We start from the raw sequence: 14,750 nt of genomic DNA on the forward strand, positions 1-14,750 counted from the left end.
TTGGTAACTTTCGGATGTTTAGAATATCGTAAAGATGTTAGAAAAAGAAGAAATTTTAAATCGTTAGCGCTCAATTTTGAATTTGCATTTAGTGTTGTTACCAAAGGCCAATCTCCAATGAAAAATTTTCAAACCATCTTAATGAGGATCCACCTGTTGCAAAATTGAAGTTATATTGATAACTTTTGTTTGAACGATTCAACAATAATGTTAATACATGCTTGTAGTATTGTTATTCCTAATTATAGCAGGAATTTATAATAAACTTTATGACAAAATTCACAATCATATTAAAAAAAATATCGGTCATTTATGCAAGAAGAATGACATAAAAACCACAAGTTTCCAAAAAAATGTGATAGGTATATTTCTTATTTTTTCTTTTTATATGAATAATTTACAGGCGTTAATTTTTTGAGTTATATTGTTATCTCAGCAAATGAGCGATATTTTAAGAAACAACAAGCTCATAGAGGTGATTGAATGAAAGTGACAGTAATTTAAGAATGAAAGTAGAGGTGATAAAAATGGTGATGAACTTATAGCGAGTAGTGTTGTGATGGGGCGAGGGAAGTAATGGCATAAAAAAATTTTAATTTCTTCTTTTTCTAATGATAATGTGAACACCCTGTATAATACATTAATTGAGCATATCTGAGCGATAACCCGATAATTTCGATTATCGATGAAACTTAAACAAACAGGAAATATGCACTTATCGATCAGATTAAATAACCTTATCAAAATAAACGATTGTGTTAGAAAAAGAACTGAATTTATTTCTATTTACTGAATTTAACTGAACAGACTTACGCACATTCCTTAATCTATATGTATTTTCTGCTACTCAGCTTTAATCTTAAAGATTTGTAAGTACGTAAATAAGTTGAAGATTGGAGAGGATAAAGTATTATCCCTTGATAAATTGTAACAATTATAATTTAAACCGTGACTGTTATAGTTTTTGACAACTGCTAACTTATATAAATCAATGTGTAAGAATTATAAAATAACCAATCGTAATCGATTGCATTGCAGATGCTATTTCCCGTTAATTATTGTGCACAACCCGCGTTATTGAAATGACCGGCAATGGTGAAATTACACAAAATAAATATGCATAAGTTACATAGATTGTAGTAGGATTGCAACGCTTGTACTAGTTATACGTTTATTTACAATGTAACAATATCTTGAGTAATAGTTTAAAGTCTAAATGATTATATTCACATTATTACTTAGCATATATTTAAATTTGAAATTAATTTGTTTATTGAACAATCAATTTCTGCTTTCAGTATAAATATAACTGAAGAAGTTATTCATGACTTCAGCAGAACATTTCATTAGCTTAATTACAGTAGCAAGTGCAAAAAAATTGGCTACTGCACTTGTCCTTTGTTTTATTCTATATCATGGATTAATGCATCTTGTTTATGGTAATAAAAATAAAATATGTATATATTATGTGACCTCCTCTTTGTGAACAATATTATCTTTACAATTTATTATAAGTTTATTATGTGGTTTAGTTAAATCAATATTTTTAGGTAGCGACTCTTGTAAGTGGTTATTAACACAAGGAAGATATAAAGGAGACAAAGAATGGCAACCATACGGTTGTATGATGCACTCTTATACACAAACGTAAGAATTCTTTAATTATATCTTCAGTGAGAGAACACTATGTTTAATACACAATCTTATACGCAGAGACAGTCGCAGATGCTTGAGATATCTAGCTTTCATGGGCCACCATAATCATTTTGTATTCATTGGAGATGCTAGAATTAGACAGCTATATAAGTCTTTCATATCACAGTTTATAGTTGATGGGAAGGCAACAGATTTAACAGATTTACCACAGAACTCTGATTTAAACTTTAATGATGCTCAACTCAGATTAAATGTACAATTTTTGTGGAGACCTAGATTGGATAATTTTATGATTGAAGATCTTAGAGGCTGGATGGTAATTGAAACACTTGTAGTAATTTGAATAAAAACAATGTGGGTATTAATTACTGCTTAATTTTTTAGAAAACTGATGCACCTAGCTTGATTATTGCAGGCAATGCAGCAATGACAATTCTTGCAAACAATAATAGTGATACTCAACTATATTCTGAGTATAGTATGGAATTAGTGAGACTGGTGCAACCAGTGGATTTCTTAACCAAGAAAAATACACGATTTTTATGGGTACTGCAAGATCCTGTATTGAAGGAAAGATTACCAGCTCAATTAGTAGGCATAGATAATAGGCAAATCAATTTGTGTAATAAAGCAGCAGTAAAGGTAAGGTTTGTGTAATGTAGACTTGAAAGACCATGTTAGAAGAAACAAACTTACTTATATATTGATAATGTGCAGATACTGTCTCATAGTGAAGCTCAGGTATGGGAAAGCAGTAAACTTGTTGGTACAGGAGTCCTGGAACAGAGTCCAGATGGATACTTAGCTAGTCCCTTATCTTTAAGGCACAAAGTCCAAATATTATTAAACACTTATTGCAATGATCATATGAACTTTGATGATGGCAGTTGCTGCAGTTATCCAGAACCAGCAACAACGTTGCAGTTATTAAGTTTATCTGGTCTTGCTCTATGGTAATTAAACATTTATTGTTATTTTGTACTTCAAGTAAAAAGTAAATGATAGTTCATTACAGTATAGTAATTGGTGGTGGAATGTGGCTGTACAGAAAATTTTGTCATTACCGATCTGAGATATCTTATTTACGGGTTACCACTGCTGAAGTAGAAGATACTGAGGAAGCGAATATCACCGAAGTTGCACAAAACGAACAGCCCGAAGTACAAGATTTTTATACCTTAATGACATCATTGGCTCTTTTATCAATCATTTTAGCGTATTTTTATTTATGCGACAGGTATATTTAAATTACTATATTTCATTTCCTTTCTTAAATAGTCCCATGATCATTTTATATTGTATTTAGGACAAATTTCTTTATGAAAGAGAATAAATACTATAGTGAGTTCAGTTTTTGGTTACCACTTGGATATATATTGGCTCTTGGTTTATTTTTTACTGAAGATAGAGAAAGAGGACCAAGAACATTGAATCGAGAGCAAACAGACGAATGGAGAGGATTGATGCAGGCTGTGGTATTAATATATCACGTTACTGGAGCTAAGAATGTCTTACCTATCTACATGTACTTAAGATTAATTAATTCAGCTTATTTATTCCTTTCTGGATATGGGCACTTTTGTTACTTTTGGCAAACTGGTGATGTATCTTTAGTGAGATTTGCTAGAGTATGTATTAACAAAATACTAAAATATAAGTTACAATTGTGTAATGTATTCATGAATATTTGTACTTTGCAGGTAATGTTCCGACTGAACTTCCTAACAGTTTCCTTATGCCTTTGTATGAATAGACCATATCAATTTTATCATTTTGTTCCATTGGTCTCGTTCTGGTTTTTAGTCATCTACTTTCTAGCATGGCTTCCTCCCAGAATATATTCCGGTAGTTTAACTGAATATGGCCCAAGAGCTTTGCTTTATCTCGTTTTAAAGCTCTTAGGCCTTGTATCAATGATCACTATATTGTATATGTCAGAGGTATTGATTCACAATTTGTAAAATATACACAGTTCATACTATGATACAAATATACAATACTTTTTCATACGTTAGGTATTTTTTGAGAAAGTGTTTGTAACAAGACCTTGGAAAGCATTATTTGTTACAACTGACGATGATATACGTGAATGGTGGTCACGTTGGAGAGTGGACAGATACAGCGTGGCATGGGGAGTTACTTTTGGAGCAGCTTTCGTAGCTCTACAGAGGATAGACCACATTCCAGGAACTGCGCTATCTTCTGTATTGGCGTTAATTTCGTTAACAGCTTATACTACATTTACTATATTGTGTCATTCAGCATCCGAATGTGAAGAAATTCATTCATATGTGGCTTTCATACCGGTAATGATTTGTGAGTTTCAATGTATGCTTTGACATTGAAATTAATTAACTTTCTATTACAGATTATAGGATATATAGCACTTAGAAATGCGTCATTAGCATTACGTGGTAAACATTCAGCTCTCTTGGCTGGTTTAGGCCGAATTAGTTTAGAAACTCTAGTCGCGCAAGGCCACATTTGGTTAGCAGCAGACTCGCATGGCGTGTTAGTGTTATTGCCTAGATTTCCAGTATTAAATCTTTTAGTCACATCGTTCATCTTTATATGCGCAAGCCATGAAGTATGTACTTGATTTACTTTTCATTTCAAATTCGCTTCAGGTTACTGTAACATAATTTGTTTTATTTTACTAGATACATAGATTGACTCAAGTTCTGGCACCATATGCAGTACCAAACGACTGGAGGTTGGTGGCTCGTAATTTGTTATTATTTATTGCAATTCTTGTACCTATAGGTATTCACGATGGAATGTTTTAAAAGAAGTATTTATATAAAGACACATTTTACATACACATGTAAATATTTCGTATAGAAGGCACGTGATTTGTAATATTCTTTCATAAGACTTTCATGAATCAAAGACATAATAAACTTTTATTGTTTAATTTTTTTGAAGGGAAAATAAAGCATTAAAAAAAATTGCTTAATTTAATTAATTTTCCATATATTCGTGTATTATTTAAACAATTTTTGTATATAAATATAATTTACAGTTGTAGAACATGTCAGTGGTACCAAGTCTCATATTTTAATAATTTACATTGCCCAATTAGCAGGAACTATTGTTTCTTAGGATGAAGCTATTCAAGTTTTTACTGTCTACTTTTAAAATTATCCTATCTACAAAATAAATTTTCGTCAAATTTTACTATTTTTTGAACCACACTTTGGATTATCATGCTTTACATGACTGGTATAGACATCATAACCAAGAGATATAGTGTTATCATAAAGAACTCTATACTTATTTGGAAGAAAATAGAAATTTAAAAGTTGTGCTGGGGGCCATACAACCCATTCTGCTATATACAGTTTATGAGCTTTTGTAATAATTTCCTTTTTTAATTCAGACCAACTATTTCTTTCTAAAATAGCTAATGATAAGAAAAACATTGTTATGCAAAGAGGAGAACATACTAATTGGTCTATAATAACTTTTTTTAATACAATGCTAGTAGTACGACCTGGTAATCTGGCATCCAAAAATTTATACCAATAATGACATACTATACCAACAGCCATACCAGATGCAGCCATATTCCTGGTTCTATTTAAACTCCATTTATCCCACTCACCCTATAATGAGTACAATTACATTTTACATTAGAGGTTTCATCTGTTTTCTAAATTCTAAGTCATAACGAACATGATCATCTTATCAATATACCTTCAATATTTCATAATGTTGTTCTAATGCGTCTCCCACAGCTGAGAGAGAAATTGATATTGCCACATTAGTATAAAGCAAATATTTAGGTGAAAATAACTGTTCTTTGATGGTATGTATTTTGTTTAGAATTAAACTCGTATTTCTAGTAAGGTTCATAATCTAAAAAGAAAGCCAATATTCAGCATAATTTTAAGGTTAAATAATCAAAACTTGTAACTTATGAAACTCTACAAGAAATACATTGAACTTGAATTCTAAATAAAAAAAATCACAATAACATATGTAGCAATAAAAACACTTACGTATAAAAATATTATGAAGTATTTATAATAAATATTATATACTTTCACTAGATAAAAGGTTACTGTAACATGTGTACAAGTTTTCTAAAATCTTACTGTTTTGTGAAAGACAACTTTGCATTGCACTACTGTTTACTAGATTTAGCCTAAAACTATTTTTAAAAACGTGATAGAAAGCCAATTTCTATTTCGTTCTATAAATGTGAAATATTTTGAGACTTGGACCAGTCATACTCGTGACTATATCTTAAAACATAGTTTATAAGAGTTAAGGAGCATGATTAGATTACAGTACATGGGCTTCTTAATCGGTTCATGTCAGTTGTATTACATACACATTTTCATCAATAAAAACGAATTTAAAATCGAATTAGAAATTATGAAATGCTACATTGGCGCCAAACGAAATCAGATGTTTAAGGTGTGAGCAGGTATAAGACCACATTTACAAATTGCGACACATTTGTTTGAAGATTTTTATTTATATTTCTTACAATATTCTTTATATGTAAATATAGAATTATTTGTTACTCATTCACAATAGATATTGCAAATTTTGTTATGTTCAATTATAATATATGTAGTATTGTTACGCTTATGATTTATGATAATTTATAGCATTTCCGTTTTTCTGAATTTTAGAATGAATGTGATTGGATACTGTAATTTGACATTTGTCAGTCACTTCACTATGTGTCATTCATATTAGCTTTATATACATTATACTTTATATATATACTTACATATTTGTCGAACTTTGTATGGACTTTCATATTCAAATATTATTACATGTAAATCGCAATAGAATTGCAATTCTACGTGAAATTGGTTCTAAAATTTGAATTTAGCGGGTTTTAGAAGACTGACGGACATCATCTGTTCTTTTTGGCTTTGGCGCAGCTTGGCGCCTAAAGTGATAAAAAGGGCGGGATTTTGCGTGGCATTATCGTTAACAGGATCATCAGTATCACCACAATAGACAGAAGTTCGTGGGCAGGTTATCAAAATTTCGAAAATTTTAACGGACTTCTGAGGCACGTCTATATATTCGTATATAAAAAAATGTCCCAGCCGTCAGTAACGGCGTATTTTAATACGCGCAAACGACAAGCAACTGATGATATACGAAGTAAGGCAAAGGTTTTGTTGCTCGATCGTGATCAGTCGAAATTGGTGAGTAATCAAAGTCGAAATCCAATAAGTAAGGATAATTCCGCATCGTCGGGATCATTAACTCCAATTCAAGAGGAGAAAACAATGGGGACTAGTCCAAAAGTTGTTTTAGTCCCAGGCAGCCGTGCTATAAAAGCAAGCTCGGTTGTGCGCAATATTCAATTTGATTCTCCCAAAGCAAATGCTCAGAAAACACCTAAAAGCAATGGCAAGCCTCGAGGTACACGTTCAAGAAAATTATCTGGACAAGAGGGACAAGCAGACATTCGAGAGAGCTTTCAAAAGATCGTAGAAGATATGGATGCCAAGCGAGTACTTTTTGAGAAGAAAGGTGCACTTAGTCCTAAAAAGAAAGCTCCAAGTACTCCAAAAAAGAATGCTTCTGAAAATATAAGCACAAATATTTCAACTGATTTGTCCAATGTTCATTGTACTACTCCAAAGAAAAGCTCAACAATGGAGAGATTGACAAAGCAAGAGCTATCCATAACTGAGATAAAGAATAGAATTAATAAATCCAGTAGACTTATAGAACTAAAAGCATCTATTGCACGTTTCAAAAATTGCGAACAAAGATTAGAAAAAATACAGAAACAGAATGATGTCAAAAAACCTCAAATACAAAAGTTTGAAAAAATTCAGCTTGAAATACCAGTTAGGTAAGGTGTTCATAAAAAAGACTTATATTTTATTGTGTAAGAATTATTTATTATGTTTTTATGTTTTTTTCAGTCCACAAAAAACATTTAAATCTCCAAACAAAACAGTAATGAGTCCTATGAAGAATAAAGAATTATTGGCAGCCAGTCCTCAAAGACGAATTTTATTTGAGCCTAAGGAATCAACTCCAAGTCCAGTGAAGGGTAGTCCAACTAAGGCGCCAGCTTATCAACAATATTTATCACTTGCTGAGAGTGGCACTCCTGCTTTGCCATTGCCTTACAGTTATAGATTCTTAGCTGAAGCATTTAGATGCATGGATACGGTACTATAAACAAACTTTAAAATTAATTTGTTTATAAGTATTCCATTTTCTATAATATTATTATGTAATAATTCAATAATTTTACAGGTTTCTGCAATGTTGTTTAATCGCAAAGAAACAATAACTTTCAAGAAACTAAAGCCGTCAGTTCAAGAATTATTGCGTAAAAATTTCACCTTAGAACATGTAGCACAAATTAAAACTATTTTCCCAGATGCATATGTGTACCATCAGGAAAAACATAGAACATTTGGTTCTACATCTAAACAAGATAAATATGAACTAATCTTTACACCCATTGTCGAAGAAAAGAATGGGAGAAATACACCAGATGCAAATGATGTTTTGAAAACAGCATCTGATGCTAGTATGGGGCCACGAGTATTACTAGATAGGCGACGAAAATTCTACAATGTTTTACTTGGTAGTTTTTTCTTGTATTACAGTACTGCTTCTATAATCAGATGTTTCCTTTTATTACAACTTAATATTCTTTTTTGTATTACAGATAAGGTAAAGGATGAACACGAAAAATTCTTACTTAGTCTAGAGACACCGATGCGTGTGCCAAAAGACAAAATTCGACGCTGGCATCCTGAATTTGACATTGAAAGTTGTAAACCAATTGAGCAAGACGATTTGCCGCAACCTCCTAATGTAGAAAAGGCAACAAGTGCAAAAGATGTTCTTGGTAGGAATTACATTAAATTCTTAATATTCTTTTACCATGAAATAATTTACGAGTGACATGTTCATATTTTATTTAGATAAAGCCAAAGCATTATTCAGTTGTGGAACACGCATGGAGAAAGCTTTACAGAGATTGGCTGAAGCAAAAATGACTTCGAACTCTATCTCCCCAGAAAGAAACGAAAAAGATAATTCAACTCAAACAACTGAGGATGGAATACGAAAAGTTAATATTGCTATTGTAGATACTCCGCCTGCTACACCCACCACGCAGAATAGTTACCTTAGTACGGCATTCAAAGGCATACCGAAGGCACTTCTTGAGAAGGTAAACATTCTTGTGTTGACTTTTCTGTGATTTATTCCTTAACAATATATTTTATTAGGTCCGAGCTAAACAAGCTGCTAAAGCATTGGAAACAATGACACGTGGACCAACTGCGGACAAGGAAGCTGCAATGTATTCAAGACTTCCAGAAGTAGCTAAAATTCTACGCAATATTTTTGTAGCTGAGAAGAAAGGAGTTTTAACACTGGAATTTGTAGTTGCAAAATTAGAGAATTCGTTTAGAGCAAAATTAACACCTGTTGAATTAGAAGAGCACATACGTTTGCTATGTAAATTGTTACCCGTGTGGACTAACATACATAATGTGCGCAAAATAGATTATCTAAAATTGCAAAAAGAAGTGGATCTTGGAAAAGTGATTAAAAGATTAGAAATTCTAGCGAATAGTAAAGTAACATCGTCATGACAAAAATTACGGGACGAATAATTTTTTTTCAGTTTATATTTACACGTGGGTCATTGTATGCACAATATAATCATATTCATTAGTTTTTCTCCAAGTCTTATATTGCATTTGCTATAATTGTCTATCCTATTATTTTATAGTTTCAATAAATTGTCTTTGATAAAATAGTTTAATTTCTATGCAAAGACAGCAAATGTAGATTAAGTTTTTATTGTATCAATAATATAGCATTTGGTGCATATTATAATTGCAAGTAAACTGACCATATATGTTGTCAATACTTCAATTTCCAAATTAGATTAAACAAGTCGTATTATGCAACGATAATACAGTTTTTTATGAATTAAACGCACAAACTAATTTTTTCTATGTAAGATTGTATCAGATTGTACATGAATTTACATTTAATGCACTGCCTTAAAAAATATATACATATTTCTAATTTCACATATTTTTCTAAAGAATGTATTTTTTCCATTAAATTTCTATATAATAAATTGTTATTGAATAGTAATAATTGGAGTATATTTATTGAACGTTTTTGCTTGAAAATAACTAACTATATTTATGTTCAAATGTAAAACTTAATTTCAGATTATAGTTTTAACATAACCAGCTAATGGTAAAGTAGATCAAGAAGCAAGAAAAGTCAATGTTAGTCTTATCTTCATTCGTTGCAATTCGTTGCAAGTTGTTATTGGTTATACATACACAACATAAAAATATTTCATTTAATATAGACGAATAAAGTCATGTTTTTGACAAATATATTGTTAAAGAAAGCTAAAAGCAAGTAAGTATATGTACATTGGCATCTAATTCACTTGTAAACATAAAAGTTAGGTTAGTTTGTATTGGGAGAAATATTTTGGTTAATAATTTTTCCTTTTCATTAATCAAATAATAATATTAATCGAATGTAATCATATCCATAAAATTATTGTACGTACAATTGTTATTTTCAGATGCGTTTTGGTCTTCATAAAAAGTGCAGCCTCTGACCACCAATATGTAATGTGCAGGCAAAGGTTAGCTGATAAATTAGAAATGGTAAAATGGGATCCTTTTGGTAAGTTATTAACATAATTAAATATTTATAATAGTTACATTTATCAAATATAAATGCATCTATAAAGTGAAACAAAAATATTTCGAAATATAATTTTAGTAATTAATAAATAAAAACGAAATCTATGAAAAACAATACAATTTAAACGTATGTAGTAAATGTATAAATATGAATCAGCTGTAAACAAATTATTTTCAGTTCAAGCTATGGTGCTGTACAAGGAAGCGAAGAAAATCAAAAGTATATAAATTTGCATCTCTTACATACATACATTTCATTAAACAAGGTTATAGAATAGATATTTATAAATAATATTGTAAGAATAAAAATAATAATAGAAAAGCAGAACAGTAACTATAACTTCACTTTACCAGTAAGATTTGACAATAATAAAAATTCAGGACTGCTGATATATGTAAACGAATTCTGGTAGAAAAGTTTGTATCTATAAATTCAAAATAAGAATTGACCGTTCTGCGAAAAACAATAAGATATCTTGACAAATGACTTTGAATAGAGAGCATAGGATATTAGACGTCTCACATGGTTCGTGGGTCGTACGTATCGAAAGGAGCGAGAGGGATGGAGGAAGAGAAACGGAGAACCTCGAAATCGAGATTGGGGTAGGTTCCCTTTGATCTTTAACAAGGAACGCAAAGTTGTATTATTTCCACCTGGATTTCAAACGGTTTAAAATCCACGAGGCGTGAAACGCGCCTCTGTTCTCTTTCTTTGTCTCTTTCTCTCTCTTTCATATACCCCTTCCCCATATGTCGTTTCTCTTTTCACTCCTCCCGTTCTTTACTTCTTTTCGGCAGCCGCAGGAGCAACTCGGGCGTCGTTTACTGATGTTGCCAATTCAATTTCGTCTGGCGGACCATTGTCGTGGGCAGAAGAGGGTTGTAGTCGCGGAAGGGGTTCTATTCCCCCTCACCGAATCGTTTCTATCTTTCGCAATTGTGCACGTGACAGCTCCCGACATCTACACTTCTCGCGGTTTCTTTCCTTTTCGCCAAAGAAAAGTTTTGCCTACCTCTTACGCTTTACATTCGTCTTATTCCACGACATCGTCTTTCTCTCACTTTCCAACTCTTTTTCTCGCTCAGTTAAATTTAAGTCTCACGTTTCACTGTTAGAAATTGGCTAAGTTAATGACATAATCGTGATCATTTATTAAAGACCCTTGATTTATTATTCCTTCATTAATGACTCTTGTGCATTTATAATGATACCTACCTAATCAAACTTCGAGAGCTTCTTTGCTCTTCGTTAATATGCATATATATAGTACTAACATATTAATAGTTAATTTTATTATTTTCTGTAAACTACCTATTATTAAATCATAGGACAAGTCTTGAATAATAGATATAACCCTGCATAAACAAAGTAAAGAATAACTTAAGCCTTATATTAATCGAGGTTCTAGTGTATTATAATTGAATAGCCTTTTAGAGAATTAGTACCCTGCTTTTTGTACACAATTGGCTACACTGATTTTCAAGCATCTACTATTCTTCTTTACAATTTTTCTTACTGCAAACAACTGGCAATTAAAGTGCCCGATATCGACTATTCAAAGTAGTCAAATTACGCGAGTAAAAAATGAATTCCCCGAGAAGTGAAAAAATTACGAAACAAATGGAACGTTCGGCGGAGCGTTTTTCGCGGCACAATGAGTTTCGAGGTAGCGCGAAACAGCGAAATTGTTAAAACGTCTGTTGTTTATGGTCGACTCGGCCGGGTGGTCGGTAAAGGAGGAAACAGTACGAAACGGAAAGCGAGGCGGAGCGATGGGGAACGAGCGTGTGCGGGAGAAAGAAGTGAGGACGAGAAAAGCAAAACAGAAACGAAAGGAAAAGAAGGGGGCAGGAGAGAGAAAGAGGCTCGTCTGGGCCTTGGCGCGTTTCAGTTACCTCGCGTTCGAGGGCGTTTTTCGCCTGTGAGTTGTTCTTTGCTTATTACAGTGTGTGCACTGGGCTCGAGCTCCGTAAAGTGGTTTGCTGCTAATTAACTGCGTTATTTTTACAACTCTCTCGCTCCCATCCACCTCCTACGTCTCCCCCTTCCCTCCTCACCTCCCTTTCCCACTTTCCTTCCACCGACTGTTCTCTCACATTTGCAATGGGGTTCAATAATTCTGCGGTTGCAACGCCCTCTCCCTCTCTCTTCTCATCCTCTTCTTATTCTTTCTATGTTTATTATGTATACGCGTTTTATGCGTAGAACTTTTCAATTCTTATTTTGACATACGCTTCGAATTGTATTATAAAGTAGAGTAAAGTAGAGATACTATCAAGTTCAATTACTCACTAAATATGAATTAACATAGAAAGTGTCTTAACTATATTATTCAGCGTTATTTTGAACTTCATTTATTTTTTTGTGTATTTTAATGTTAAAATTTTTCTCTTGTTTCTTATTGTAAATAGTGTGTTTAATTAGAGAATTCAGTGTTTGCAAATTTGATCGTTTTACGTTCCTCTAGCTGGCAAACTGCACCAGCGTAAAAGTAAAATAAAATGCGCACGTACCATGATGATTTTTTTTGCTCGCACTTACCGCCTTTATACTTGTAGGGCTTTAATTTTACGACCATATTTTCTGTATATTTTTCGAAGGCATATTTGCGGAAAAATTAACGAGGCGAATATCGGAACGTTTTTTCAACGAGCGTTTGATATGGTTTTTAACGGCTCAACTACTCTACCATCATTACCTGTTTATTGAAAAGTGAGTATCATAAATTACGCAAACAAAAAAAAGACGAGGGGCAAATATACAGAGAAATAAAACATGCTCTTCAGTATTTTCAAGATAAGCAACTTTGAGTTTAAACTCAAACGTTTCTGTAGTAAAGCTTTCAATTACGCTACCTGTCGGTGGAATAGGAAAAAACGCACCGACGAAATAATGATTTCGCGTTCAAATTCTGCGAGGGAAAGAATGAATTACCAACTGGGTTAAAATGAAAACTCCCCCCGAGGTCGTTTCACATAATGTACTCGCTACCGAAAGAGAGAAAAGTTCGAGCGTAAAACGTGCTTCAAAAAGAAGAATTTTCGTAAATTAGCAGACCGTATACAAATAGAACGAAATGGAAACTATGCGAAATTGCGGAACACAATATGACATAAGTAAATTAGGATCGATGCATTGCTCGATTTTCCGTTTGGTAAATGCGAGATTATTGATCGAGAGATTGTATTTGTGGAAGTTGGCTAAACGTTATCTAATAGCATTTGATTTGAAATAACTTAATACCTTAATATCAGATTCACGAAGCGGCTATTGGTTGTGGCTGCCGATGGAGGTGGCCGAAGGTTGGGCAGAGAAGCGAAAGGTCGTTGTGTAGGTATCTCTCACCCTTCTTTTCTGCGGTCACGAAAAGACTCTTGAAATAAATTGAAAATGGCTGGTATCGCCCTGCTCTCGGATAAGTGATACCTACATCATCTACACGCACAGAATTCCACGATATTCTTTCGTTGGTGTATATCCAAACGTGCATTCAGAAACGACCCCGAACTCGTTTGAATGGGTGATCAATTAAAACGATGTTAAAATCTTATACAGTGGAATCTCGAAGTTTTAATACAATTTGCTCAATAATACGGTTCGACTTTTAAGTTGTTCGACTTATAAGTGAAATTTTTCCATTTGGACTACTGTAAATTAAGTTAATCTGTTCCAGACCCCCAAAATTGACACAATATAAAATGTTTTAAGTGTCTATTTCAAAATATTATATTGATAAATACTTAATGATAAAATAAGTTCAATAATGCTATTATTTATAATAATACATACATGAAAAATACTGTTAATAATTACTCAATTAATAGTTTTAATCTAGACCTTATATGTGTGAAGGTTGTGGTTGTGTGTAATCCTTTTGCTTTAACCAAACAATGAAAGAACAGATTTTGGCGTTATTTAAATAATGTATTTGAAAAATAATTGCTTAAATAACATATCATCTTATTTGGCTAAATATTATTACGGAATAATTCTATATTAGTTTATTTGAAGAAGCAAATAATTTATTTTGGAATTATTTTCTTACTTTATTTTTTATTTTTATTTCAAATTTAATTTATCCAAGCCTGTGAAAAAGTTTAAAGCTATAGAATATTCAAAGTAAATAATTAACTTACAGAAAAACCACTTCAAAATCATTTCGGAAACAAAAGCTTCGATTGCAATTTGGTGAACGCAAAGCATTGTTCCATATCGAAAATGTTCTCTTTTTATCCATTCAACGCGACTAATCGGGGACTCGAATATCATCGATGCTTCTATTACGACAGATAGTCGGACTCATTATTCGGTGAAATCGAGCTCGTCGAAAATTTATGCGCACCCTCGCACTCCGCGACCGTAAAATCATTTCCAAAATTCACGGATCGCCTGAACCTGGC

General features: G+C 32.5%; 4 protein-coding genes across 7 annotated transcripts; 3 read left to right on the plus strand and 1 right to left on the minus strand.

Annotated features, from left to right (window-relative positions):
• The first annotated feature begins 534 nt into the window (after positions 1-534).
• Positions 535-4,598, plus strand: LOC143188231 (N-acetylneuraminate (7)9-O-acetyltransferase). 2 transcript variants are annotated; one of them, XM_076392376.1, is made up of 12 exons: positions 535-869; positions 1,299-1,439; positions 1,555-1,647; positions 1,714-1,972; positions 2,041-2,298; positions 2,374-2,609; positions 2,672-2,893; positions 2,963-3,284; positions 3,357-3,596; positions 3,672-3,962; positions 4,025-4,243; positions 4,317-4,597. In XM_076392376.1, the coding sequence occupies exons 3-12, from the start codon at positions 1,625-1,627 to the stop codon at positions 4,440-4,442; spliced, it is 2,196 nt and encodes a 731-aa protein (XP_076248491.1). In that variant the 5' UTR covers positions 535-869; positions 1,299-1,439; positions 1,555-1,624; the 3' UTR covers positions 4,443-4,597. The 2 variants fall into 2 exon arrangements, with proteins under 2 accessions (XP_076248491.1, XP_076248490.1); XM_076392375.1 differs by lacking the exon at positions 535-869 and having other exon boundaries at positions 907-1,439; positions 1,551-1,647; positions 4,317-4,598.
• A 10-nt stretch (positions 4,599-4,608) lies between these two features.
• On the minus strand, positions 4,609-5,946 carry LOC143188234 (mpv17-like protein 2). The gene is made up of 3 exons (XM_076392379.1): positions 5,658-5,946; positions 5,353-5,514; positions 4,609-5,261 (listed from the first exon to the last, which is right to left on the minus strand). The coding sequence occupies exons 2-3, from the start codon at positions 5,509-5,511 to the stop codon at positions 4,824-4,826; spliced, it is 597 nt and encodes a 198-aa protein (XP_076248494.1). The 5' UTR covers positions 5,512-5,514; positions 5,658-5,946; the 3' UTR covers positions 4,609-4,823.
• Positions 5,936-9,517, plus strand: Dup (chromatin licensing and DNA replication factor double parked). Of its 2 annotated transcripts, none has more exons than XM_076392378.1 (7): positions 5,936-6,078; positions 6,506-7,489; positions 7,563-7,815; positions 7,903-8,239; positions 8,324-8,506; positions 8,583-8,833; positions 8,892-9,517. In XM_076392378.1, the coding sequence occupies exons 2-7, from the start codon at positions 6,720-6,722 to the stop codon at positions 9,258-9,260; spliced, it is 2,163 nt and encodes a 720-aa protein (XP_076248493.1). In that variant the 5' UTR covers positions 5,936-6,078; positions 6,506-6,719; the 3' UTR covers positions 9,261-9,517. The 2 variants fall into 2 exon arrangements, with proteins under 2 accessions (XP_076248493.1, XP_076248492.1); XM_076392377.1 differs by having other exon boundaries at positions 5,981-6,088.
• A 422-nt stretch (positions 9,518-9,939) lies between these two features.
• Positions 9,940-14,002, plus strand: Mrpl33 (mitochondrial ribosomal protein L33). Of its 2 annotated transcripts, none has more exons than XM_076392382.1 (5): positions 9,940-10,053; positions 10,226-10,329; positions 10,528-10,569; positions 12,951-13,062; positions 13,605-14,002. In XM_076392382.1, exons 1-5 carry the CDS (start codon positions 10,013-10,015, stop codon positions 13,726-13,728), a joined length of 423 nt encoding a protein of 140 aa, XP_076248497.1. In that variant the 5' UTR covers positions 9,940-10,012; the 3' UTR covers positions 13,729-14,002. The 2 variants fall into 2 exon arrangements, with proteins under 2 accessions (XP_076248497.1, XP_076248496.1); XM_076392381.1 differs by having other exon boundaries at positions 13,137-13,737.
• The last annotated feature ends 748 nt before the right edge of the window (positions 14,003-14,750 follow it).

This window comes from Calliopsis andreniformis, chromosome 2 (assembly GCF_051401765.1).
Source record: "Calliopsis andreniformis isolate RMS-2024a chromosome 2, iyCalAndr_principal, whole genome shotgun sequence".
NCBI classification, from domain to species: domain Eukaryota; kingdom Metazoa; phylum Arthropoda; class Insecta; order Hymenoptera; family Andrenidae; genus Calliopsis; species Calliopsis andreniformis.

Coding starts and splice junctions, on each gene's coding strand:
- Dup (XM_076392378.1), top strand. CDS start 6,720: ATGTCCCAGCCGTCAGTAACGGCGTATTTTAATACGCGCAAACGACAA. Junction 7,816..7,902: donor CATTTAGATGCATGGATACG/GTACTATAAACA, acceptor ATAATTTTACAG/GTTTCTGCAATGTTGTTTAA. Junction 8,240..8,323: donor ATTCTACAATGTTTTACTTG/GTAGTTTTTTCT, acceptor TTTGTATTACAG/ATAAGGTAAAGGATGAACAC.
- Mrpl33 (XM_076392381.1), top strand. CDS start 10,013: ATGTTTTTGACAAATATATTGTTAAAGAAAGCTAAAAGCAA. Junction 10,330..10,527: donor GGTAAAATGGGATCCTTTTG/GTAAGTTATTAA, acceptor AATTATTTTCAG/TTCAAGCTATGGTGCTGTAC. Junction 10,570..12,950: donor GGAAGCGAAGAAAATCAAAA/GTATATAAATTT, acceptor TATTTTTCGAAG/GCATATTTGCGGAAAAATTA.
- LOC143188234 (XM_076392379.1), bottom strand. CDS start 5,511: ATGAACCTTACTAGAAATACGAGTTTAATTCTAAACAAAATACATACC. Junction 5,262..5,352: donor AACATTATGAAATATTGAAG/GTATATTGATAA, acceptor TACTCATTATAG/GGTGAGTGGGATAAATGGAG.
- LOC143188231 (XM_076392375.1), top strand. CDS start 1,325: ATGACTTCAGCAGAACATTTCATTAGCTTAATTACAGTAGCAAGTGCA. Junction 2,299..2,373: donor GTAATAAAGCAGCAGTAAAG/GTAAGGTTTGTG, acceptor GATAATGTGCAG/ATACTGTCTCATAGTGAAGC. Junction 3,597..3,671: donor CTATATTGTATATGTCAGAG/GTATTGATTCAC, acceptor TTCATACGTTAG/GTATTTTTTGAGAAAGTGTT.